Here is a 25,252-nt window from a genome sequence, read left to right as displayed (position 1 = left end):
GAACACAACAGGCTTCAGAGAGACCCCCCACCTCCTAAATTCTCCCACTATCTCTGCTGAGCTCCATAACATGGAATAAAGGCATTAGCACTGGAGCGGGGGTTGCAGGAAATAAGAAAAGCAATTCTTTGAACATATATAAGTATGGTTTCACAAGCAGTGCTTCCAACCCTATCTCATGGCAATTTGTATTCGAATTTTACGAGGTGGCTAATTTGTACGAATTCATATGACCTCACTCGTACGAATTTGTACGATTTTTGCTGAATCGTACATATTTTACGAGTTGCCCAATTCGTATGAATTCGTACCCCGACCCCGCCCCTAAACGTACCCACCACTGGGGTTTAGACAGATCGTACGAATTAGCCACCTTTTACGAATTCGTACGAATTGGTCGTGAGATAGCGTTGGTGTTTCATACTATTTCAGTTTTCCAGTATTTCCATGGTATTTGGATATTTACCATAGTACTGAATGATTGCCATATTCATTCACCATGGGCTTTGCTATCCAAAAATCCTATTTACTACATGGTTACATGCTTTAAGGCATATGCTGGAGGAAAATGCACTAAACGTCTGGGAATCTGTGTACTGTGATGTTTATTCAGTCGCAGGGGAATTTCCATACAAGCAGACTAGCGTGTTAGTATGTCACAGATACGCAGATCATATCTGCAGTGAGAAACACAGCTGAATAGGTCATTTTAAAGTTCAATCAGCGCTTCAGCCAACAAAGAACACGCTGAAGATCATCTACCCAACAGGCTTTTATTTAGCACAGGTCACCAAACATGCTACACTACAGAAACACCTTTATGTTGTGTGCGAGCGATGCAGACACTGTCTGTCTGCAGTCAAAATCACAAATGATGCCTCTGTTCCTAGATATGTGTCTTCTGAGAGTTTCAGAAGATATCTCAGCAACATCTCGAACTGTGAGACCCCAATTTCTCAAGAGACCAAAGTCTGCAATCCAAAAGTCAGAGATCTCAATATTATTTCTCATCAAATTTTCCCAAGGCCAAATAATCTGCACAATCTTAAAAATATCGGTTCCAAAAGGGGGAACCTTTTATTGAACAGTTTTTAAAAGATCCATTATTTATTAGTGTGAAGAGCATTTTAATAATCTAAAGAAGCTTTTTCACCCACTTTTGTACATTGAAAAGTTTTCATTGATGTTAAAGGTTCTTCATGGAACCATCAATGCCAATAAAGATTAAGATATTAGGATAAAGATAAAGGATATTTTTGTGTATTTTTTATTTGAATTTTATGAGAAAGTTGCAAACAATTCACGCAAATATTTTCAGCACAGATTCTCAGTCCCCGGCTCGCTGTAAAGAGCTGTTGCTATGAGTGCTGTAACACAGCTCGCAGGAAGCTCGCAGGAAGATAAAGCAGATAGCACTCGAGCTCCGAGGGATAAATCTCCCTCCGTCGCAGGTTGGCCCCAAAAAGCTCTCAACATCGCCATGAAAACCAGCCGGAAGTCTGCTCTTGAGATCCTCATGACAAGAGCCCCCTAGCCCTCAAGAGACGAGAGTCATGACCAGGCAGTCTATTATAATAACTGTTTGATTAATCACTGTCCTAAAAAAGCACACAAAATCTAACTGATTAGATAGCAGCGCTCGGGGAACTCGCAGGGCTAGCTGTGCTATCCCGTGACACGGTTAATTAACTCCGAGCTCAGCGCGGCACTAACAAGAGGCCTCGGCCCCCTTCCTGGAAAAACAGAAATAGAGCCCACGCTGCCAGTCTGTAAGCCTGTAACATCTCAGCGAGGTTTTATCAGAGAGCGAAAGACGCTCTTTCAAGAGGAGTTAGCATCCCAGCGGTTTGATACGCTCCATCTGATCGCCATCAGCTCTGAGAACAGGTGCTGGAGTCTGTATCAAATACTACAGTCACTCACTGGAGGAGGCAGGAAAACACTCTATGATGCTCAGATAATGGTTTTTTTATAAAACAGAAACTTCTAGCAATGAAAATGTGATCGCATACGCAATCAATTCTGTATTAATACAGCAGGTTAAATATCAACAGTATTACTTTTGAGGTTATGAGCTACACTACTTAAAAGAATTGTTAATGTGATTACCATTAATAAATGTAGTTAGATTGTTGGACATTTTATTGAAGAAAATGTCAGTAGTGCAAAATTTGCATCATCTATCTATCCATTCATCTTTCGATCCATCCATCCATCCATCCATCCATCTATCTAAAAAAAAAAATAATCAGAATTTTTGTCCTAATCAGCAACTACTAAAGACATTTTGTCAGTCACTTGGTTTATATTTCTGTCATGTTCCCTCACTGAAATCTAATTTAATTATTTTTTTTATGCATTTCTTATTGCTTAGTCTCATTGCAAATAATAAAAGCATAAAAAATTAATATATTTATGATCACCTTGAAGTATTTATTGTGTGACACTGATTGACTGGCCTGTTCTGTCACATAGGAGAACTGGACCTGTTCAACAAAGATGGAGAACGTCGGATTCACAGCCGACAGCAGCTTCCTGTAGGAACCACGTGGGGGCCTTTCGAGGGCAAAATTGACCTAAACACAGATGCTCAGGTACGTTATCTCGAGTTAAACATTGATGAGGGTTAAAGGATGCACCAAATTAAAATAAATTAAATGGTTTGTTCAAACAGAAAGATCTGTTTATTGGTTGAACCAGCAGCATTGGTTTGCGAAAGTCTCCTGTTTAAAAAAAATGAATTGTCTGCTAGCGCAGAAAACACACACTTCACCTTTAACAGAGTCTAAGTATTTGTAAATCAGTCCATGAAGCTGTTCGTTATTAAGGGTGAGGCTTATTTTCCCTGAAGTCCATCATTTGCATATTGACATACGGGAAAGATTACTGAACATAAACAGATGTTAATTGTGTTGCATATAGATTATAACCCAGTGCTACTTGAACATTCTAGCATCAAGCTGACCTCAGAATTACCTCCTATGTGCTTTTAACCATTTAATCTGCTTATTTTATTACTAAACTCCTGGTTAATATAATACCTTCTAGATTTGTTGTTCTCAGTTTGGATCTGATTCTTCCAGTTAGGCCCAAGTTGTTGCTACGTTCCTTCATCCGTTAAAGAAAGAACGGAAAAGAAGAAAGTGTTGACCTAACTACACAGGCGGAAAGAGGAATCCTTCAGGATTTAACATTCCATTTTGAATGTGGATTAATTAAGCAATAGTTATTAAAAATTGTAACGAATCTCATATTTATCCTGTTAAAACGTAAGGAAAAGTCTGTGAGGAGTTCGGACTTTGAGGCTCCATTCTAGGGGATTACTCTAACGCATAACTCATAACTTTATTAAATCTTTTTTTTTTACATCATGCTTTTGAGTTGATTTTCCTCTGTACCACCCCTAGAAAGTGCACACAAATCGGAATATGTTTTTGCTTAAATTCAGTTGTCTGATTTATTTAAAGCAATAGTTCACACAAAAAGGAAAATTCTGTTTTCAAAATTTCTTCTTTCCTGTTTCTCTGTAAAACACAAGTAAATACTGTAAAAGTGGGTAATAATGTCAATTTTGTGTGCATTATTCCTTTAAATTTTTTGAGAAAAACATTGTCAGCAGTGATTCAAGGAAACCAAACATTGTGTGACGTTCTGCAGGGTTAAAACATGTAATGTCAGAGAACAGCATGAAAACTCTTGAAGTTGAAATGAAGTGCGATGTCTTTAGAAAGAAAGCTCCATCTTCATGGATTTTGACCCTTAGAGGTGCACTCTGTTGAATTTCCAATTCACTGTGATAAGCACCTGTGTTACCCTCTTTAGTGCCTGATCTGGGAAAGACAGAACTTGCTGATTTATGATATATGATGTGGACTGAACCCAAAGTGCTTTCATTTTGCCTGCTGGTTTATGGACCTGCATGCAACTGGCTAAATTGAAAAGTGATGTCTCAAATGTCAAATGTTAGTATACTGAATGTATTCAGCATGCTGAGTCGGGTCAACATTGGTTCAGATCATCTGAAGGGACAGTCACACCAGTTTTTAATGTGCCGCTCATGTCATTTACTATGATTGAATGTTCAGAAAAACTCCTGTGAAAAACACTGCTCTGAATCCTTTAAGGACGGTTGGTCAAACGTGGGGCTGTGTGGTATGCTGGTATATCGTGGTGATATAAAGTTTGTATCGATAGAATTGTTGCTATCTATATATTGTGGTATGTAAATATTTTCATGCACTACAGGACTTCTAAAGTTATTTACATGTTAAAGCGATAAAGAAACATACATGAATGATAAAATAAAGTGCGAAACTAAAAAGTAATCAGGCACAAAAGGCTTAGAAAAAGAACTCAATGCGGTGAAGAAAACCACTTCTCTCAGACAGCATTCGATCCAGAATTCAGTTCTCTTTTGCTGGTTTTTGCGTTTGAACTGTCAAAATGCCCATCTGGACGAGTATTCATGTAAACACAGTCGGTTATGTCTTAAAAGGTTAGTCCACCCAAAAATGAAGAATGATGTACAAGTTTCAGTTCTCAATGACTTTTTGTCTATACAATGGAAGTCAACTGGAACCAAAACTGTTTTGTTCCCAACATTCTTCAGAATATCTTCTTTTGTGTTTCTCAGAAGAAAGAAAGTCATACAGGTTTGGGACAACACAAGAGTGAATAAATGATGGCAGAATTTTCATGTTTGTGTGAACTAGCCCTTTAAGTGGACATAAACGGTTAATAACTGGATGTGTATCAACATATTGGATCCGTGCATTAGGTTTTAAAAGTAACAGCAACCTAACATACATATTACATACAGTCAAACTAAACTAAACAAACTAAAACATTTTCAGACACCTTCAACATTTTCCACATTATCACAGTTTATTCGCTATGGTTTAGAAATGGTAATAAAATATGACAAGAACTCAGAGATATCAAATCAGTTGATATTTCACTGGTTTTGGCAATCCTTCTGTTAGTACACAATTAGATAATACCAATTTAGCCAACCTATTACAAAGCAATGCTTAATTTTGTTCAGTCTGTGGTGTAAAAATGCAATTAAAGAAAAAAAACACTTAAGCAAAACATGGTCAGGCCAAAGTGTCTGAATTTTTTTTATCAATTTTACTGGTAGTCCACTGTATGAAGAATTTTGGGGTATAATATGTCACAGTTTACTTTATTTTGCTATCCTGACTTAGATAAATGAGCTATAGTTCTACCAGAAAGACTCGGCAAGCAAATACTAATTGTTTGCGTCAGCGTCTGCGAACTCAAACATGTGTAAGTACCGATCTTTTATACAGCAAGTATTAGGACATGATTGGATAGACGTGAAGGTAATAAGTGACATAGTAACTGAGTCTTCCTGGCAGAACTTATGCTAAAGCTTTCATTGTCCTGCACCCACTAGGAAAAAAAGATCACAATTTAAATCTGGTGTCTGAATCATTTTTGGTTTGACTGTATATATTATCGTGAAACAAGATTTTGGTTATATTGCCCAAATTCTCAGATCTAACTTTCATTAGCATGAAGACAATCCCCAAACCTTTAGTGTTTTACATGTGTATGAATGAAAGTGAATAGAAAACCAAATCTTGTGTGTCCGCCCTTGTATATGGTGAGGTAGGACATGAGTTTGGGGGCGTCCAGCATCTAGAACTGAATAACGTAGCCCTCCTGGTGTGAGCGGGTAAGTGAGTGCAGTCAGAAGATCTTGGCATCTGCGGGGCAGAGATAGGGTCACATGATGAGGGCTTATCGGTGCGAAGGGCACATCTGATGTACAGAGAAGTCAGTGGAGACCAGAGGGCTTTTGGGAGTTTACGATGCCACGCTCTGCAGTCTCTACACATCAAACTCAGTCTGGATGCCATCCATCTTCGTTCCATTCAAACGATTCACTCAAATGATTCACGACTCAGTGAGTCGCCTCTCACTATAATCGCATTTATTGATTTAACACTCTGGAGCGGATCTCCAAAAGCTATCTGAACAGTGAATCATACCTAGTGTAAAAGTGGACACTATTGTATCATATTTCCTACGCCAGGTCAGAAAATAATTAGGTATTGAAATGATTGAAGATGTGAATAAAACTGCAAGACAGGCTGCTTTAACAGAGTTGTTGAAATGTGACCGAAATGACTTGCAAATTGATTTAAGATATATTGTGGTGTCAGTGTCCGATGGATGTTTGAACGGCTGTGTCTACAGAGCGCTTTCTCTCTGCGTCTGAGTGATAGTCGCCTGAGCTCTCTCCTCTCCTGCCGATCAATCAGGCCATTAGAGCTCAATTACCCAGCAGCCCCTGTGCAGGTGAGCGACGAGCCCGTCCACCCCACCAAATTAACACAAATTAATAATGACACTCAGACATAAATGTCTGCCATCTGGGGGCCGGGCGGCCGGTCTGGGTCGAAGCTATTGAGTAGCAGGTGTCTTCATCACGGTAATTACCGGGCCTGGACTCAACCCGTACTGCGGCCTATAGCTCTGTGCCTCTCGCTGCCCGGTGTCCATTTTAAGTGTTAATAATTGATTTGGAAACAGCCTAATAATGAACTACAGATTTACAGGCCCCTTTTCAAGATGGCTGTTAGTTAAGTATGGCTTTTAGTTCAGTGTCCATCTAATGAATGATCTTTTCGCTAATTAAAAAGCTTTGTTAAGAAGCAGTGATAACCAGGCAGGATACGTATCCTCTACTTTTTTTTCTGTCAATTTTAATTAACTGACAGTCTCGTCAATGGATGACTTTTTCTGCTTTAATGTTTGAGTGTGTTTTGAGTGGGTTGTGCATAATTTACATTTGAAGAAACTGTTCCCTTTAAATTAATGAATATGAGTTGAATTGGCCACACCCCACAGGAAGTCGAATTAGATTTTGTAATGACAGGAAGTGGAATCTACTAAATTGCAATTCAAAGAAATTCAACATAGAATTCAACAAGAGTTATCATTTATTAAATATAGTCTTTGTATATGTAATATCTGATTAGATATTATACACATATTATTCGAATTTCAGCTCATTTTTATTCTACAAATTGCAGTTCTGTATCCTGTTTATTACCTCAATTTAAATGAAATTTGAAAGACATTATCAATTAAATTCTGATTCTAGCGCAACCCTGGTAAACGTTGTATGAAGTTTTTGTTTGATTTCAGCAGATTTGCATTTCATTTGTCATCATAAACTGTATTTTAGCATTGTATTACATCACTCGAGCATTTGCTATATGTTTAGGGACGCAGAACCTGATTTCACCAAGTGTAATCCAATCATTCCAATCAACCAATCAGATTTGAGGGACGAGTTTACAGTTTATGTCAAGTTTAGGCTTACATCAGTGTTATTCACCTGTCATTTCCCTCTGATTTTAGGGATAACTTATAAGTAGGTTTAGGTTTAGGGATAGGGATACAGTTAAGATTGAATTTTTGGACAGGAATATTGTTCTAGGGTCAACGCGTCAAACTCAGCAAAATCAGGATGTGCGGTAGGAAAGAATACTCTCAAATAAGAAAACTCTCTCTTTATTTCAGTTGTTTCTCCCAGAAATGAGACTCAATGGAGTGCAAATGGAGACTTTTGCTTAAGTCTCCTGCTCCACAGATGTCTCTCCTGCGAAAGACTCCATGATCTTACATAGGGTTTCAGAAGAGTTCTCAAACTGTGCTCAGATTCGCCAAGGTATCTGCAGTCTAAAGATCTCAATATGAACTCAAACATTTCTCATCCAACTACTCAATAAGAAACATCCGAAATTAAGAGAACTCTGGAGTCTCCTGAGCTATGAAAGAGCATCTTCTGAGCTTGTGTTTGTATTGGTCGAGTGTCCACGGCTGCAGAAATGTCAAGCTATTGTCTTCATTTGCGGCCGTCAGAGGTTGACCAGTGTCTGTTGCGCTCCTGGATTGTTTTTATGCTGTAATTCAGCGTGCACCAGTGTATCGAATGAGCGGGAGGAATAATTCCAACCATCAATCGGCTTTATCTCCTCCTCTTTGCTGTCCTCTTCCTCCTCCTATAGGTTTATTGTTCATCCCAAACTTGAACAAGTGGCAGTGGATTTTTTTCATGCCGAAATTATATTTTTCTTCTTGTCATTACTTCATTAATCAAGAGCCGGGCCTTTGGAAAAATGTTTTGTTTTGGTGGCTGCAATCTATTTTGTGGGAGTGGGTGCGTGTGTTTGAAAGGGAGAGAAAGCGAATGTGTGTGTGTGTGTGTGTGTGTGTGTGTTGTTAATCTGTGCCTGTGGCAGGTTTCCCCTCCGAAACGCAGCGCTAAGCAGCAGTATCGCATGCCTATTGTTGTAGCCTCTGTCATAGCAAGGAGCGCCTGATGCAGGCCTGCACTGCTCTGATAAGAAAAGAGGATTCAACATGGCTGGAAAGACGAATCAGTGGGACTTGAGAGTGGAGCGCGCACATACGCACACAGACAAACATCATCCGCGTGTTGGCACATGCATAACCAATTATTTACACTTACATCTAATTATATATGCAAGTGGGGTTTATTTGCTCATAAGCATGAGAACTCGTGCAAGTGTATATTTGGCACGTCGTGTTCATATAGATCTTATTTACATCTGAGGCTATATTTATCAGAGAGAAAATCTCCCCCGTTTGTAATGTCGCCCGCTCCTGAGCGTTAACGGGATTTTAATTCCTTGTTGGACACAAAAATGATTTTGGCAAGCCGAATGTGGCTTTATCTAATGAAATAATAGGCCCAAAGTTTAGGCGGGGAACCAATTTGTGATTGCACGCATCAATTACTTTGCTAGGCTTTAACCAGTCAAAAATGGCTCAGCTTTTAGCATCTGGCTGAGGTTGAGGGGGGAAAGCGACAGGGCAAGTAAAATCAACACACAACTACATTATATGAAGAGCGTCATGTCTCTGTGAAACTCTGTTTGCTATATATATAGATTGCTTAGAAATATATGAATGATCCATGACAGACTAGACACTGAAGTTTAAGAATTAAGTTTGGGGTCAGTAATAATCTTTTTCTAGATCCACCCCTGTAAGAAATTCCAACAGCACACTTAAAACTGTGTATACGACCCATCTTGCTTCTGTAATTGACACATTTTTGAATGAAACTAGAGACAAATATAGTGCAGGACATTTTATTCGTCAGGAATTGATTGGATTGTGAAAATTGGTCTCTATATGACAGATGGTTAGATGTCAGGGGTTGAAATATTACATTTAAAAAAAGTTTCCAAATACAAAGTTTGGAATAAGTACAGTAAGACCAGATTTGTGTATTAAGAAAGTACATAGGGCCAATTTTGTATCTTTTTATAGAGTCGTTCATCATCAGTCATAATTATTTGAATGGATCCTGTTAATGAATATAAATCTTCCTAACTAAACATCAGGGGTTATTATACCCTGGAGTAAAGACACAGGAGGTCCAGCATTCATGTCTTTGATTCAGCAGCTTTACCAATTACGTGCTCTGCTGCAGAGTTTCAAGGTACTAGAATCCAAGTACATTCTCATATTCATATCACTGTGTTCATAATGCCACATGAATGAAATGAGTAAAAGCTGCAGTCCAAGGTGATGCGCTCTCTGTGTCATCTTCTGTGCATTTTTAAATGCCCGATGGTCCAGTTGAAAACCCTATAAATTAATGGATCAGTGCATGTGTTTTTCATGGGCAAAAGAAATAGGAAATGCATAAAGAATGATTTGTTTTTGTGTGAAAGCATGCCTAAATGCAATTGATTAGATATGAATCTGCCACAGGGGCTTTCATTGAGCTTCTGCTTTTGTGCTTTTCAGTGATGATAACCTAAAAAGCGTGGAATGAATTCAATCAGGATGGTTCTTTGAATAATATTTACTTCGCTAATTATCGTACGGCAGGTATTTTATCTTAATGTGACTGAAGCTCCTGTGCTAGATGGTGAAGTTACGTTATTTGCTGAAAAATCGGGATACACATCTGATTTTTTATGATGTAGATATAAATCACTTTAATCACTTAATCACACTGCAGAAAGATCCACAAGTAGTCATTTATAAAGTTTGACACATCTCTCATCACTTAAATATTCATTGATCAGATATTGTGACTAATTTTAGAATGCTTTCAGCTTTGATAATACTTTTGATGGTGTAATTAAATGTAGACAGGTTGATTCCTAAATAATATTTTTTTATTTGAAAGCATATAAATTTGATGAAATATACTTTTAGCATACCAGATGAAATATTTTTGTTGTGAATATCTGAATTTATGCATAATATGAAAGTTTTTCTTTTATTTATGATTTGTTAGTAGAAGAATATTGATAATATGCTACTAAGATATAATTTACTCTTATCATAATTCTTATAAAAGTTCCAAAGAATTCAAATTATAGTCATTCATAAAGGTCTATACATCCCTCACTGCTTAAATGGTCATTTATGAGATATTTTGACTAATTTGATAATGCTTGGTTTAATCCAATGTAAGAAATGTCCTGGAGATCTGGAGAGAATTCAGACGATCGTCATTATGATATTGAATTGTAAAATTATGCAAAAGCTTCACAGAAGTCAAATGATAGTCATTCATAAAGTTCTACATTCCTCACCATTTATTACATATTTTGGCTAATTTGATAATGCTTTCAGCATTGATAATACTTCTGTATTACATAATATTTTTGGCCTAAAACCATATGATTTAGATGAAATATAAATTTTTAGCATACCTGATGAAAAAATGTTGCAGTGTATAACTGAATTATTTACATATTATTCCACAAATTTCATGACAAAATTACAATACACTCATGTTGAATATGAGTCATTAGATATAAAATATTTTGCTATTTGCATATATATATATATATGTGTGTGTGTGTGTGTCTGTCTGTCTGTCTCTGTATATAATTCAAACTTATTCAGTATTTTATGAACAACTAGAACGACTGATCTCTCCCTTTTAATGAATCAATTGTATGATGCTGCCTGAAGGATACAGGGGACCTGAGGTCACGACCTCATGGTGGAGGAGTGTTTGGGATTTATTCTTCCTCTCTCTCTCTCTGAGGGATCCTCTCAGCCCGTTTCCATCTCTATGACAGGAAACGGTGTGTGTGTGAGAGAGTGTGTGTTCTCTCCTCACAGCGCCAGCGGCTGCCGGGGCCACAGATGACTAGAGCTGAGATAATACATGCTCGACTTGATCTACAAGTGAACCTGACATTTCCCCCTTCTCCTCTTCATCACTGCATGTCCCAAACAGGCAAACAGATATGGAGGGAAAGCGATAAGCGGCCACCGCTTTGTGACTGAAGTGATGGCTACATAGTTTAGCACAATCAGGGCGAAGACACCGTTAAACGCCGTGTCACAATTCATGGTGTCAAGTTTGTGAATGATACATCCACATAGACGTCATTTGACAAGGGCTCTTTCCTTTCAGTCGGCGTGCAACAAACTGGATACCTTATTTTATTTGAGCGTAAGCACCTTGGGCTGCTTTTTGAAGATAATTTGAAGAAATAAAAAAAATAAGCCACAAGAGGCTGTGAATTCTGTGATTTTTATCAGGAGGATGCTTGTAAAAGTGGTCTAGCATTAGTCTAATATTAATTATCATCATTTATTTTTATTTGTGATTTATATTTATTCAGTTATTTTATGTATTTTCATTTCATAAGCCTAAATTCAATCTGTTCATCATATAAAGCGATCGTGTCTCTTCAGAAAATGTGGACTAAACCGCTCAATTCATATGGATTATTTTTACGATCTCTTTATGAACTTTTTGAAGCGACAAAGTGGTAGTTGCGTATCTGTCAATGGAGGGACAGAAAGCTCTCAGATTTCATCAAAAAGCTCTTCATTTCCGTTCCGAAGATGAACGAAAGTCTTAGGTGTTTGGAACGTCATGAAGGCGAGTAATAAATGACAGAATTTTCATTTTTGAGTGAACTAACCCTTTAAGAATCCTGTTGGTGACACCATGACAGTCATTTCAGTCAAATAGATTGTGGTGTAGTGGTTAAGGCTAAAGGCTTATGACTCAAAAGTTGCTGGCTTGACCCTCGTTAACAGCGAGCCAAGATTTTAATAGTTTCAAATGCAATTTCTAGAGCTAACGTGTGAATTGACGTCTGTGGTTTAGCTTTTGGAAGTTTTTTTTGTCTGTAAAGAAGTTAAAACTAACGCCCGCCTAAAGCTCCCCGAAGTTTGATATTTTGCATAACCTCATTCAAATCTGAATTAGCAAGAAACAACATAAGTTTGTCCACAATGTTGTCTCCCTCGGTTTGCGCCACGTCTTGCCAAAGGTGTTGGAATACGCCACGGCAGAATCCACGGCGAACACTGAGGGGGAAAATCTAGCACAAGGGAGAAGAGTTTGAGCGATGCCAGCTGCTTTGCCATCTGTCACTGTCAAGACTCCACTTGTGGGACACTGAAACAACTTCCTTGAAAAGTTGCCGAGATAATCCACAATAGTTTTCACTTGCAATCTCGAATCCCCTGTTGGAATTCAACATTCCACCGTGTGAAGCGGAGATGGTTAATTGGTGGCGAAATCCAGGAGATGTTGGCCGTCCTTTCTCATGCATGCACATATTTTGAAGTGCGCGACAAGCCAGTCTTGGCAATCGATTCTGAAATTGCCTTTCAAGTGAATAAACGTGTGATATATTGTCTAGTTAGGAGCTTTGAGCCAAATTAGGCTCTCTTTTAGCAAATGAGTTGTTATATCAGCAGTTCACCAGTACAGCTTCTGTTTTTGAGTTCTGATACGTTCAACTTAATACCCGGTTCTGCTCGATTCTCTTGCCCTAACTTACTCTTACTTCCTCACAGGCCACAGCCGAGTTCCCCGTCTCCTCTCGTCTTTTGTCACACAAACGCTCATCAAACCAGTCCAGATGGAGGAGCAGCACTAAATGAAAGTATTCAGTGTGAAAATCGCAGATTTTTTGCAGCGGTCATCTGGTGCGCTATCACAGAAGCCTTTTGTGAGATAGAAACGCTTGGTAGAGGCTGCAGAAGTCTGGACAGCGTCTGGCCGTCTGTCCCGGTGGTCTAGCACATTAGGCGAGGGTGTACGAGCCTGTCAAAACGGGAAAATTAGACCACGGGGGTCGTCAGTAAACTAATTGGGTAACAAAGAGCATACGCAGCCCCGCAAAACCCTCGCTTTAACGGTCGGCGAGCCGAGATAAGAGAGTTCACGCCTAATGCGTTCGGAGGAGTTGAGTTCACTCTTATTTATTTACCTATGACTCAATATCGAGAATAGGTTTTTACGAAGACCCCATCTCAAATCATGTAGCGCTTTAATGCTGCCCTGGAAGATTATGCAAATGGTTGCTGCCTCATGCTGAGCATTTTCTTCACCCACATTCACTCTGGTTGTTTCTAGTTTTCAGAGGTTGTATCACATCTGATCGGGTGGCTTTCATTCTCTGCACAGAACGCATCTAACGATGAGAGGAATCTGGGCAATGCAGTGACGTTTCCGTGCGATTGGTTGCCTGGCAGATGCCACCTGCCTCCCCGGGCCTCCAGGCATGCAGATATCTGTACAGGTGTACGGGACGTACAGAGAACCCCTTGTTATTGGCCCAATAGCGAGCTTTTGCTGTAGGAGTCGTAAGCAAGTTGCATGCAAAGATCAAAGAAGCCAGCAATTGGATTCAAAGTGGAAATTCAAATTGAAATAGGGGGGATCTATGGGGAAGGCACGCCATTTCACGAGCCGAATTTGAGCACAAGAGCAAGGCATGTTCCTCTGCCTCCTAGACATTATTACAATGCAAAGCAAACATTATGAATTCATCGTCGCCATGTCCTCTTCAAATAATGTGCATGCGAGCTATGCACAAAGTGCATTTAACTTCACGCGGCAGTCAAACACTCTACTTTGTTTGCTTTCAAGTATGCTTGAATTTGTTCAGGTTGTGTTGTGTGGATGATTTTAGTTATTGTAGTTTTATTCTAATTTGTGCACGCCCAGTATTGTTGCATCTACACAATGGCAAGTGCTTTCTGCTTAAGATATTGGCACACTTTAAAGGAATAGTTGATGAAAAAATTAAGTTTCTGCCATTATTTACTACATTATTTACCTCATGTTGTGTCATACCCGGTTTTTATTTTATATATTATATATATATTATTTTTATTATTTATTTTATTATTTTTGGCGAAACAAAAGGAGAAATTTTGAAGATTTTTACAGAGCTCTTTTCCATATCATCACTGTTCATGACTGTGACTGTCAAGCTTCAAAAAGGACAAAAACACACTATAAAAGTACAATCAAATTTGTCCATAAAACTTCTTGTATTTTTCTGAAGTTATACGAACAAGCTTTGTGTGATGAACACAAATTATCTAAAAATTTAAATATTAAAATAGTCCCCTTCTTCACAGCTCTCAAATATCATTCCCCATTATACATTAATCATCAATGATGTTTAAACCTGCCTTGACACTATATTATCCATTGATTTCCAGTGTTTTCCTCATGCAAAGCTATGTTTGGCTTTGTAAAACTGTAAAATTGTGCTTTTAGGAAAAGAGCTTCGTAAAGGTCCTTCAAAAGCTCTCCTTTTAGGTTCCACGTAAAAACCAGCCTGTTTAGAACCACATGAGGGTGAGTACATGATGTGACAGCATGTTCATTTATGGGTGAACTGCATTTCTTTTAAATTGTACCATTATAAATCTGGCCCATCACAGTATATGGCCGGGTGCATGTGCTAATGAAGTCCCCAGCAGCCTCTGACTGTACCATTCAGCCCTGGAGGAGAGACACGGCGACAGGAACAGCTCCTGTCCTGGAGGCTAAGTGCTCATTAAACCAGAAACCTTCAAAACATGCAGTCCAAGGCCAATACAAGACACTGGCTAGCATCTACCCCTCATTTTTCAATTCATCAGCTCAGTTGTTGCTGGTAAGATAACCAATCAGATGCTCAAGATCAGGAAATGGACGTTTAATGGCAGTAAAATGCAACGTGTCAAAGAAAACGAGAAATGACAACGGCGCATTTATACAAAACACACTGTCCTGTTCATTCGCTTCATTCAGCCATTTTAATCTCTGTCAGCTGTTGTTTAGGAGGTAAACAGGACACATTTCTGTCTTCAGAAAAGATTGAGATGAAATCAGCACTGAACAGTCAAACTATTTTTTAAAGCAAGGTGATTTTGAATAAATATGCATGGTTCCTATAGCAACGACGAACAGTGCAAAACGATAGGCCCGAGCGAACCTCAATGGGTGTTCCTTAAAAGATTGGTAGAGCCGGAGTGATTCTCAATTTAATCGATTTCAAACGAAAAAGTCAATTTAACAAAGTTGAAAAGAGAAAGCTGCAGAGAGGGGAGGAGGAGGAGGGGGGCTGAAAGCATTCTTTTGCACTCAAGCAGTAAACTAACTACGGCACGCGGGCTGAGATTTCTTCCCCATTATCTCCCACCTCACATTTGCTCTTAGGCAAGCAGTTTAAAAGCCAAGCGATTGAGCCAGTGATCCAATTTGAAATGCAGAAATGATTAGAGCAGCTTGCCTCATTTCATATCGAAATTCTCTGATTTATGACAGGGCAGGCGCCAAGATCTATCTCCAAAGGGAATTAGCGTGCAATTTCTCTTTTTGCATATTTCCGTTATTTAGCCTCCCAATAGCAGATGCTCGCTTGAAAAAAAAAAAAAAAAAAGAAAAGAAGAAGAAGCAAAGACGGCACCAAGGAGGAGGTATCTTTTCATTTTAGGCAATGAAACCACTGCCATTTAAAAAGAGCAGGCTGGAACGGATGACAGACATGGGAATATATTTTCTGGGCTAGATAGTGATTTTGAAAAAATGGGGGGAGGGCTTTATTTAGTTTATCAAACAGCACATGAAAAGGAGAAACATCAGGGTTTATTTTTAGAGAATCCATAATTTCATGTGGATTTGGACGTTTGCTGCGTGGAAGGGGAAAAACTGTCCCCCGCAACTCACCCGTCCAGCGAGCCTGAGGAAATATTAATACACGGAGATAACGAGAGCTGCGGGAAAATCTGTCTTAATGAAATTTCCAGTTGACCACATGCAATTTGTTTCATCAGGGCGAACAACTAATTGAAGTCGCCATATCGAGGCTGCGTTATGTTGTAAACAGAGTCTTAGAGCAGGTCCGGTCCTGTTATCCTCACCTTCAGCCTTCACCTCTGCCTCGAACCCTCGCACATGTCAGTCTGACATATGGCATTCATATATATTCATATGGGGGGGGGGAGGGATGTAGTAGAGAATATGAGTATTAGAATCTACTCTCAGTGAGAATGTCCTGTGAACACAGTGTGTGTGTGTTATAGGTTATACATGCAGAAATGAAGGTTCTTTGAAAAAGAAAATCTGTCACTTGTGCGTTTGCCAGACACTTTTATCCAAAGCAACTTGCATTACATTAAAGACATACAATTCAAGCTTTCTTTGGAAATATAACCTGTGACCTTGGCGTTGCCAAGTGACATGTTCGACTGTTCGAGCTACAGGATTTCCTTTCAAACTAAAACTAAAAATTGAATTTAATCAATTTTAATTCATTTATGTCTTTGAATCTCTGCTTTTTAATACATGAAAAAAAAAAATGAAAATGCAATGATTCAAGGACATTGATCTATCAAATAAAGCCATTTATTTGGATTAAAATTGTCTAAATTTTACTCTTTAAACATTGTCCTTGTGTCATTTATTTTTTTGTTTTTTCTTCTTGCCAATTATCTTTACTTTTGGTTTCCTTGTTTATGTATTTACATACTTTTGTTGTATCTTTGTAACATTGCTGTTAGTCTTAATTATAGTCTAAATCATAACAAAATCACAACAAATTGAAAATTCCAATGTAAACTCTAATGTATATTTGTTTGATTGTTTTAAAGACCAGTATACATCTAATTTTCCAGCATTTTCATTGTTATATATTTTATAATTTATTGGTTGCATTAAGAAATCTCCAAAACCAGACATTTCAAGTTGCTCTGATACAAATGTATTGCATAGAATTTAATAAATGCATACCTTCTTGTTTTATGATAATAATAATAATCTACATTAATATTTGAGGTATCCTGAACTTCAGATGTGGAGTGTTTCTAGAAGTGGAAGTGAAAGTGAATCTGACAAATCCATATCTAACCATAATTCTCATGCTGAATTAGATTTTTTTTTTTTTTTTTTTTCACACTTACCTAAAGAATGAAATGATTTTGGTCGATTTAAAGGCTTAAAATCAAAAGGTATAACATGCTTTTAATCTCTTCCTGTGCGGTTTGATAGCAGAAATGAAGAGCGCATAGCGTGGACACTGGGATTTCCGGCGGGCAGGAGCGCGCTAGGGACCGTGGCAGCGGTCAGAACCGATATCATTAGCCCGTTGTTTACACACAGGCCTGGAGTCAGGGTGGCTCACAGTGTCACCAGCCACTTTCTTCCCTTCACCTCCTTCGGCTGATCAGAGGATCAGGGTATCAAGGCCGGATTAGCGGCGACTTGGGATTTGTGTGATTGGTTAATTTATTGCGGCGATGGCGGGTCTTTCATCTATGGCAACATTTAATCAGCTGCCGCCACACAGGCTATTACAGGTTAGCTCTTTTCTGCGGGCCTCCGCGCCACTGCCATCAGCTCCATCACAATTCCCCCTGAAATTTCCAAATTATCTGGAACAGGCTTTAGCCGCTCCGTAATAAAAATTAGAGCTGATTCCCGATAGAAGCTTTCGTCGTACCGGGCCAATTATAAATAGTACAGCCGTGGCTCGGAAAGAGGTGGAGGAGAGGGGAAAAAAAAAGGGGAGAAAGAGAAGGAAGAGGAAGGGGGAAAATAAGCCAACTCTGAGGGATGTTAGCGAGGAACTTATCGGCAGCCCCTGCTTCCCTCCTCTGATCCAAATCCGACCGGCTGAAAATTTATATTAGATTTTATCACACAGGCCTAAGTCGTGAAAAATCAATGAAGGTTATCTTTTATGTTGCAGCAACTTGTGGAAATATTGATTTTCATTTTATAGCGAATTTGGAGCATCAGTTTGTAATCACTCGCTCGCTGACTACACTGTTTTGGTCACTGTATCTCTTACACATGGAGAGAGAGAGATTGCAAACCAGTGGAGTGAGACTAGAGATCTGTTACTTACACACAGCGCCTCCGGTGAAGGTCTTAAATCAAGCATCACCTCAGCATCTGTCTGCAAATGAGACGCTTTCGCTTCACTTGTGCATTATCTACTGTTTTATTACAGTATACGTGTGTGTTCATTTGTGTTTGACTTAATTATATTAAACTTGCATTGTTCGTTCGAACATATTGCAGCGGATCTTTGATATTCAGATGTCTGCAATCACAGATTACACTGTATATTTTGTAAACAAATGGTCAGTTTCCATAGATGCATCTGAAAGATCAACTCTGAGTACATTCAGAATAGCATAGTACAGACTGTGCACAGTATGCAAATGTTGCAAATATTGTGTATTTCTATAATACTGTACATGAGTGAACCATATTTGCATAAATGTACAGTATACAACCCGAGCATACTGTTTCCTTCAGAGCCTTCTGTTTCCAGCTTGAATTATGTTAATAAACAATTTTCTGACTCTTGAAGATATTTTTATACAAAATATAAAAAATTTATAAAAACAAAGTTCAGTCATGAAACTCTAGATGGCGCAGGCTGATAGGTCCTTAACTCAGTCTGCTTGCAATCACATCATAATCTACAGGGTACAGCTGATTGGTTCCTGCTGTATTAGTATCCAATGAGCTCGCTGCTCAACCTTCAAATACTTGGTCGGCATTTTCTGTAACAGTCGCTTTCAGAAACCCTCCCCCTTCCCCAGCTATAGATCTGCTACGGGTAATTCATGTATGCTATATTGTACAGCAGCAGCATGTCTTACTTTTTCACAGCAGCGTGTCGTGTTGGCAATAGCAAGTCCCGTACTTGCTCTGCAGCAGCAGCAATAGCAGATCTATTCCGTCAAGACCAAACATATTGTCATATCCATTACCATACCAAACACTTATGGCGCTTTTCCACTGCATGGTTCGGCTCGGTACGGTTCGACTCGGCGCGGAACGGTTCGGCTCGCTTCGCTTTTCCACTGCGTGGTACGACTCGACTCGGTACGGCACGGTTCGGTTCACTTTAGCTCGGTTGCTTTTCCACTGCAGTTAGTACCGCTTCAAAGTGGGTGGGACTGATCGTTATAGTTGCCGTCTTTACTGCCATGATGATCCTCATTCCGTCCTTCGGATGAGACGTTAAACCGAGGTCCTGACTCTCTGTGGTCATTAAAAATCCCAGGATGTCCTTCGAAAAAGAGTAGGGGTGTAACCCCGGCATCCTGGCCAAATTTGCCCAGTGGCCTCTGTCCATCATGGCCTCCTAATCATCCCCATACACTGATTGGCTTCATCACTGTCTCCTCTCCACCAGTAAGCTGGTGTGTGGTGGGCGTTCTGGCGCAATATGGCTGCCGTCGCATCATCCAAGTGGATGCTGCACATTGGTGGTGGTTGAGGAGATTCCCCCCTTCCTTGTAAAGCGCTTTGAGTACCTAGAAAAGCGCTATATAAATGTAACGAATTATTATTATTATTATGACATCATCATATTAAATGCGAATTTTTCATTCCGTGTTTCCCCATTCACTCCTCGGCAACCAACGAGAGGAACGTCTGCACCTCGTCCACTGACCACGATTCAGCCATTTCTTTTTTTGAAGTTTATACTCTTTTAAAACAAGTAAAACAAGTACTTTTAAAACAAGTGCTACAGCGTTGGCTGTTGTCTACTGGCTATTTAAATCTAGCGGGTTTAGTGTCTCGTGTCGTAAATACAATGACGCTGGTAGTGATGTTTCTGTCTGACCAATCAGTGATCTGCAGTGTTTTCACGTCACATTTTAGTATCGGTACGGTACGCTTGGAACCTCAACAGAGGTGGTACCATTTAAAGCGAGCCGAAGCGAGCCGTACCGTACCGTACCATGCAGTGGAAATGCGCCATAAGTGAGCCGTACCAAACCGAGCCGTACCGTACCATGCAGTGGAAAAGCGCTAAAGCGTGCCGTACCGAACCGAGCCGTACCGTACCATGCAGTGGAAATGCGCCATAAGTGAGCCGTACCGAACCGAGCCGTACCATATCATGCAGTGGAAACGCGCCAAAGCGTGCTGTACCGAACCGTACCATGCAGTGGAAAAGCGCCATTAGAGAATTGTCATGACAGAAATATGTTTAAAATGACCATTTGGAACCAGTATAAAGTATATTGTTGACAGAAGTAATTGTATTACTCACTATGTGTCCTTAATGTTATTGTAATTTTTGTAAACTGCACTGCACACCTAGTGAAACAACACTTCATTCCACTGAATACCTCTGTATGGCTTATCAGAGATGATAGGCAAGCCACACTGAATTAATGGAGCTTGTCATGTATTTTGAAATACTGTTTTAAACATAAAAGCATGAAAGCACTGTATGCAGTACTGCAGCTATAGTTTTTGAAAAATATTGATAAATGGCGGAATTTGAGTCTCATGATGCACATCTACATTTTTTAAATGTACATGTGTGGCCATTTTTTCCATGAATTGCATCATTAGCTGCTTTAGCTGGGGAACTTCTGGGCCTTGAGAGAGAGAGAGAGAGAGAGAGAGAGAGAGAGAGACAGACAGGGCGGACCTTTGCTTCTGAATAAGAGATGACTCCAGACGGTGGGGATCAGAGAAAGGGTTAATCTGATTCTCATTTTAGATAGTTGTCGTGGCAACAATCAGACTGTCTGTGGTGCTCTTTGACAGGCCTGTAAAATTCTCAGGTCAGCCTGGATATAAGACGTTATTGTATGGCTAATTTGAGATGTGAAACGGGAGCTGTGTTAAATGACCGAGGGTTGTCTCGCTTGCCAGTGTGGGAAAATATGCCAACGTAGACGTCCAGGTGACAAGATTTCACCTGTAGTTTGATAGAATAATGAAAATATATAACTCAATTGTATAACCTAAATTAGATTGAGAGCAAATGGATAAGCATAATAAATAACACGAATGAGATCTTTTTAATATCTCATTTGTTTCTTGACAAAAAGATCCTTGTAATTTCCCTTTTGTTCTACACTGTAAAAAGTTATTCAAAGCTGTAAATAAAACATTATTGGAGTTGTATGTTGTCAAGACTGTCTCAGATTGTGTTCACAAGACAGCACAGCAAATTTTGCTATTAAAATTTCCGAGATCTCAAATATTTCTCTATAAATTCTCTCTCAAGACCAAATAATCTTTTTTTATTTATTTTTTTATCTGTACAATATATGCTGTTTCTTTGTTTCCACTAAAGAATTTAAGGAGAAAAGTGACCAAATTGACAACATTTCCCATTTGTTTCTGACATCCTATCTGTTGTGACTGCATACCTCGCAACAGCTCGGGGGATGTAGACTCGGGAAAGGAAATGATGTCACGTGAGCTGCTAGAGAGTGACTCCAGCCCATTTTCACTTAGCTAAACTATTTCTGCTGCACTCTAATGAAGGTGTGCCTGGGGCGTCACGTCTAATGGCCCAGAAAGACAGACATTTTGCCTGCCAGTAATGGGCTACTGTAACAGCTGTCCAAGATCTCTACCAATCCTGCCTCGGAGTGAGCTTTCATTGCCCTTTAAAAAAAGCCATTTGAAAAATGAAATAACTTGCATAGAGAACAGCCGGGCACCAGCAGTGTCTCTCTCTCCACAAAAGGGTGCGAGTTCATTTTAGTAGCTTTTCTCTATCTTACCGCTTTCACCTTATAGATAGAACTTGAAGCTGTGCGCTTCGACCCCGGCCAGAAAAGAAAAATGACGTTACACATTCGGAATAATTTGCCGGAGCATTATAAAACTTAACCTCGATCGGCCTTTGAAATGGATACTGATTCTTTAAATTCTTCTCTGCCCGTTGCAGGAAATAGTGAGATGGTGGCGATAGGGAGGCACAATGTGGCCAAAGTTCAGTCCTGAACGCTCGCCGAAAGCTGCCCGCATTCTTTTTGCAATTCCCAGGCACCTGAGAATCAGGGCGTAATCCGAGAGATCAGAAACTGGATCGCCGGGGAAAATTCAGGCTGATAATTCCACACTCTTTGGAGTTAAATGCGAGGACGCTGGAGAGGTTATTGAAACTGAAAACACCATTAAACTCTAGAAATTGTTCTCATCATGTGTACATACATCACAGAATCGTCCTCTCCAATCGTCATATTATTCTTTTGCCTGTCCTAAAAAGGTTCAATTTTGTGTTTTATTCATTTATTTTTTACTAAAGGATGTTAAATCAAGTCTAATAAGCCACGTTGTCACTTACTGTTTTTACACTTCGCAGACATTTAAAACATTAGGATTTCTATGATGTTTTAAATGTTTTATTGCAAATCGTGATGATTTACATTAATGTCTACAGTTTTGATAGAAGTATCTTATGTTCACCAAGGCTGCACTGATTTGATCATAAATACAGTTAAAACAGTTATATTGTGAATTATTATTACAATTTGAAAAAGCTGTTTGAATATATTCTAAAATGTCATTTATTCCTGTGATGACAAAACTGAATTTCTCCAGTCTTCTGTGTCACATGATCTTTCAGAAATCATTCTTTGCTGAATAAAAGTATTAATTTCTTAAAATTCTTCAGACCCCAAACTTTTGGCAGTGTTTGTCACCAAAATAAAGATATCTCGCTGGCTTTTTAAAAAAAAAATTAAGAAATTTTACAAAATGTTTTGTTCATTAAAATATGTTTTTTCTTTACAAAAGGAAAATATGCAACAAGCTGGAAATTATACAACTGCGATCTATCTCCAAGAATCAATGATGCTTCCAGCCATTTTTGTAAATTCAACAAAACCTCATCTATGTTAGTTAGCTAAATAATATTGAATCAATTATGATCTTTATGACAGATCAGCAGAATTTGCAACAACAATGTAGAGTACATCGCAGAAAACCAAACATTTAAGTTTGTAAAACATAAAGAAGGTAACATAAGGTTTCATTCATTAACATTAGTTAATTACTTTTACTAAGATTAATAAATGCAGTAGAAGTATTGTTCATTTTTAATTCTTGTAAACTAATGTTAATTTCAACATTTACAGTTACAGTTAATGCACTGTGAACTAACTTGAACAAACAATGAACGACTAATATTAGCAAAGATTAATACATACAGTAATACATGTATTGCTCATTGTTAGTTCATGTTAGTTAATAAATTGACTAATGTTAACAAATGAAGCCTTGTTGTAAAGTGTTACCAAAAAAAAATAATAATGTACAAGATGCATGTAAATTGTTTAGTGGCAAAGCAAGTGTCAGTTCCATCAACTGACCCAAAACTGTCACACTGCAAGTAAAAATGTGAACGAAAAAAAATCTGATCTTTATTGATCCCTGTTGAATATCATAAAGTTCCTTCTGATTATGAGCTTGTTGCTAAACTGTCCCCCAAAATAAACAAGTGATTGTTGTGTGCGTGTGTGTGTGTGTTATCTCCACCTCTGCAGAAGACGAAGCCTCACGTCCCGCTGGTGTTGAACGCAGGCCCCAGGTGGCTGCTGGATGTGACTTGGCAGGGAACAGACGACAACAAGAACAACTGTGTGGTTTACAGCAAAGGTAAGAGGACGCTTTATCTGCCCCGTACCAAACACACATGCACCGCACACTTCTGCTATCTTTTCTTTCTTTCTGACCTGTGTTTGTGTACAGCTCACGCTCAAAGATGTCTAGTGTGGCTTTGGTTCCCGTGTCTCTCACATCTATTAGCATTGCGATTTGTAATGTAAGGTCGTGGGGTCACAGGTCATTGTGATTTTGCTGTGACAAATGTCATTCGCTGACATTTTCTTTAATGACATAATTTTCCGTGTTTGCAAATGCTTGTCAACAGCGGATGGCCTTAAGACAGACGTGATGGATACACACGTTTCCTCATGCATCAAACTGCACATGTGTGGAGAATCATCTGGGCTTCAAACGCAACATTAAGATTTAATAACCCCATCCATGCTGTCTAAACTTCACACAGTATGAGTGTGAACACACAGCTACTGTTTTTTCCACCAGAACACTATACTTTCTAGATAATTTCTAATAAATTCCCACCCAGGGTCATTGGAAATGCCTGTGGATACATTTCTTCAAAATCATATTACGTTGCTTCTTGCACGTTTCACAACACTTTTTAGCAAATTTTCAGTAAAACATGTTTCATTTTACAGATGAATCACGTCAGATGAACATGAATCTGGCAACGTTTTTCATTACGTTGGTTCATGTATGTATCGTGGCATTTCGGAAATGAAAATGTCCAGTGAGTGGTGCTAAGAGGTTAATGCTCTATTGCGTAGTGCCTGCACTAAAACCTAATCAATAGTGTTAACCAAAGCAAACATGAGATTAACTCTTTCCCTGCCAGCGTTGTTTGTTTTTTTTGCCACCCAGCAAATGAATGTGTTGTATGAATATCTTAACAGGCAATGTATCAAAAGAAATAACAGACCCTCTGCTTTTAAACAAAACAAATCAGTTTTATTCTAGCTTCATGCATTATTTTAATATTGCATGTGGGTTAGTTTCATAAAAAAGCAAAATTTTGAGCAAAAAGTTGAGAAAATTGTGTTTTTGTCAAAGACTACATCTGGATGGGATTCAGAACGATGATCAAAACATAGATGGAGTCCATCAACACCCCTAAATCTTGCACAGTCCTATACCTCGTCCTGGGTCGACATTTCATTGGGTAAAATTAGGCCATTTTGATTTATATGCTGTTTATTGTTGATGATTGCATTATTTTTCATATGCATCTGCTTACGAGATCACTCGTTTCTGCTTCTTCTTTCCCTGTGTTTTGATCTGGAGGTACTGTACTCGTTCAGTAGATGCGTAATAGTGCCCCCTACCACTGGTGGGGGTTGAGGAGAGATTCCCTGATATGATTGTAAAGCGCTATTGGGTGTACAGTAGTACATATGAAAGCGCTATATAAATGCCTCATTCTATTCTATTCTATTCTACCTTATAACAGTGAAAACACGGAAAACCGGGAACACGGAAATGGCAGTTAAAATGCATTTGCTGAAGCAACCATGCCATTTTAGTTTGATTCTACAAGTCTTTGAGCTCTTTTAATGAGCGTTGTGAGTC

General features: G+C 38.9%; 1 protein-coding gene across 4 annotated transcripts in view; it reads left to right on the top strand.

Moving 5' to 3' along the window:
- Window positions 1-25,252, top strand: part of zfpm2a (zinc finger protein, FOG family member 2a) — a 167,933-nt gene that overhangs the window by 87,758 nt on the left and 54,923 nt on the right. For all 4 annotated transcript variants that reach the window (XM_084386173.1, XM_084386172.1, XM_084386175.1 and 1 more), the window contains 2 exons: window positions 2,476-2,594; window positions 23,608-23,719. In XM_084386173.1, coding sequence (XP_084242299.1) covers window positions 2,476-2,594; window positions 23,608-23,719 — 231 coding nt within the window. The remainder of the gene's footprint in view (window positions 1-2,475; window positions 2,595-23,607; window positions 23,720-25,252) is intronic.

The sequence above is a fragment of the Rutilus rutilus genome, assembly GCF_951802725.1.
Source record: "Rutilus rutilus genome assembly, chromosome: 17".
In the NCBI taxonomy this organism is placed as follows: domain Eukaryota; kingdom Metazoa; phylum Chordata; class Actinopteri; order Cypriniformes; family Leuciscidae; genus Rutilus; species Rutilus rutilus.
Note: the sequence above shows the minus strand (reverse complement) of the source record. Positions and strands in the feature narration are given on the sequence as shown.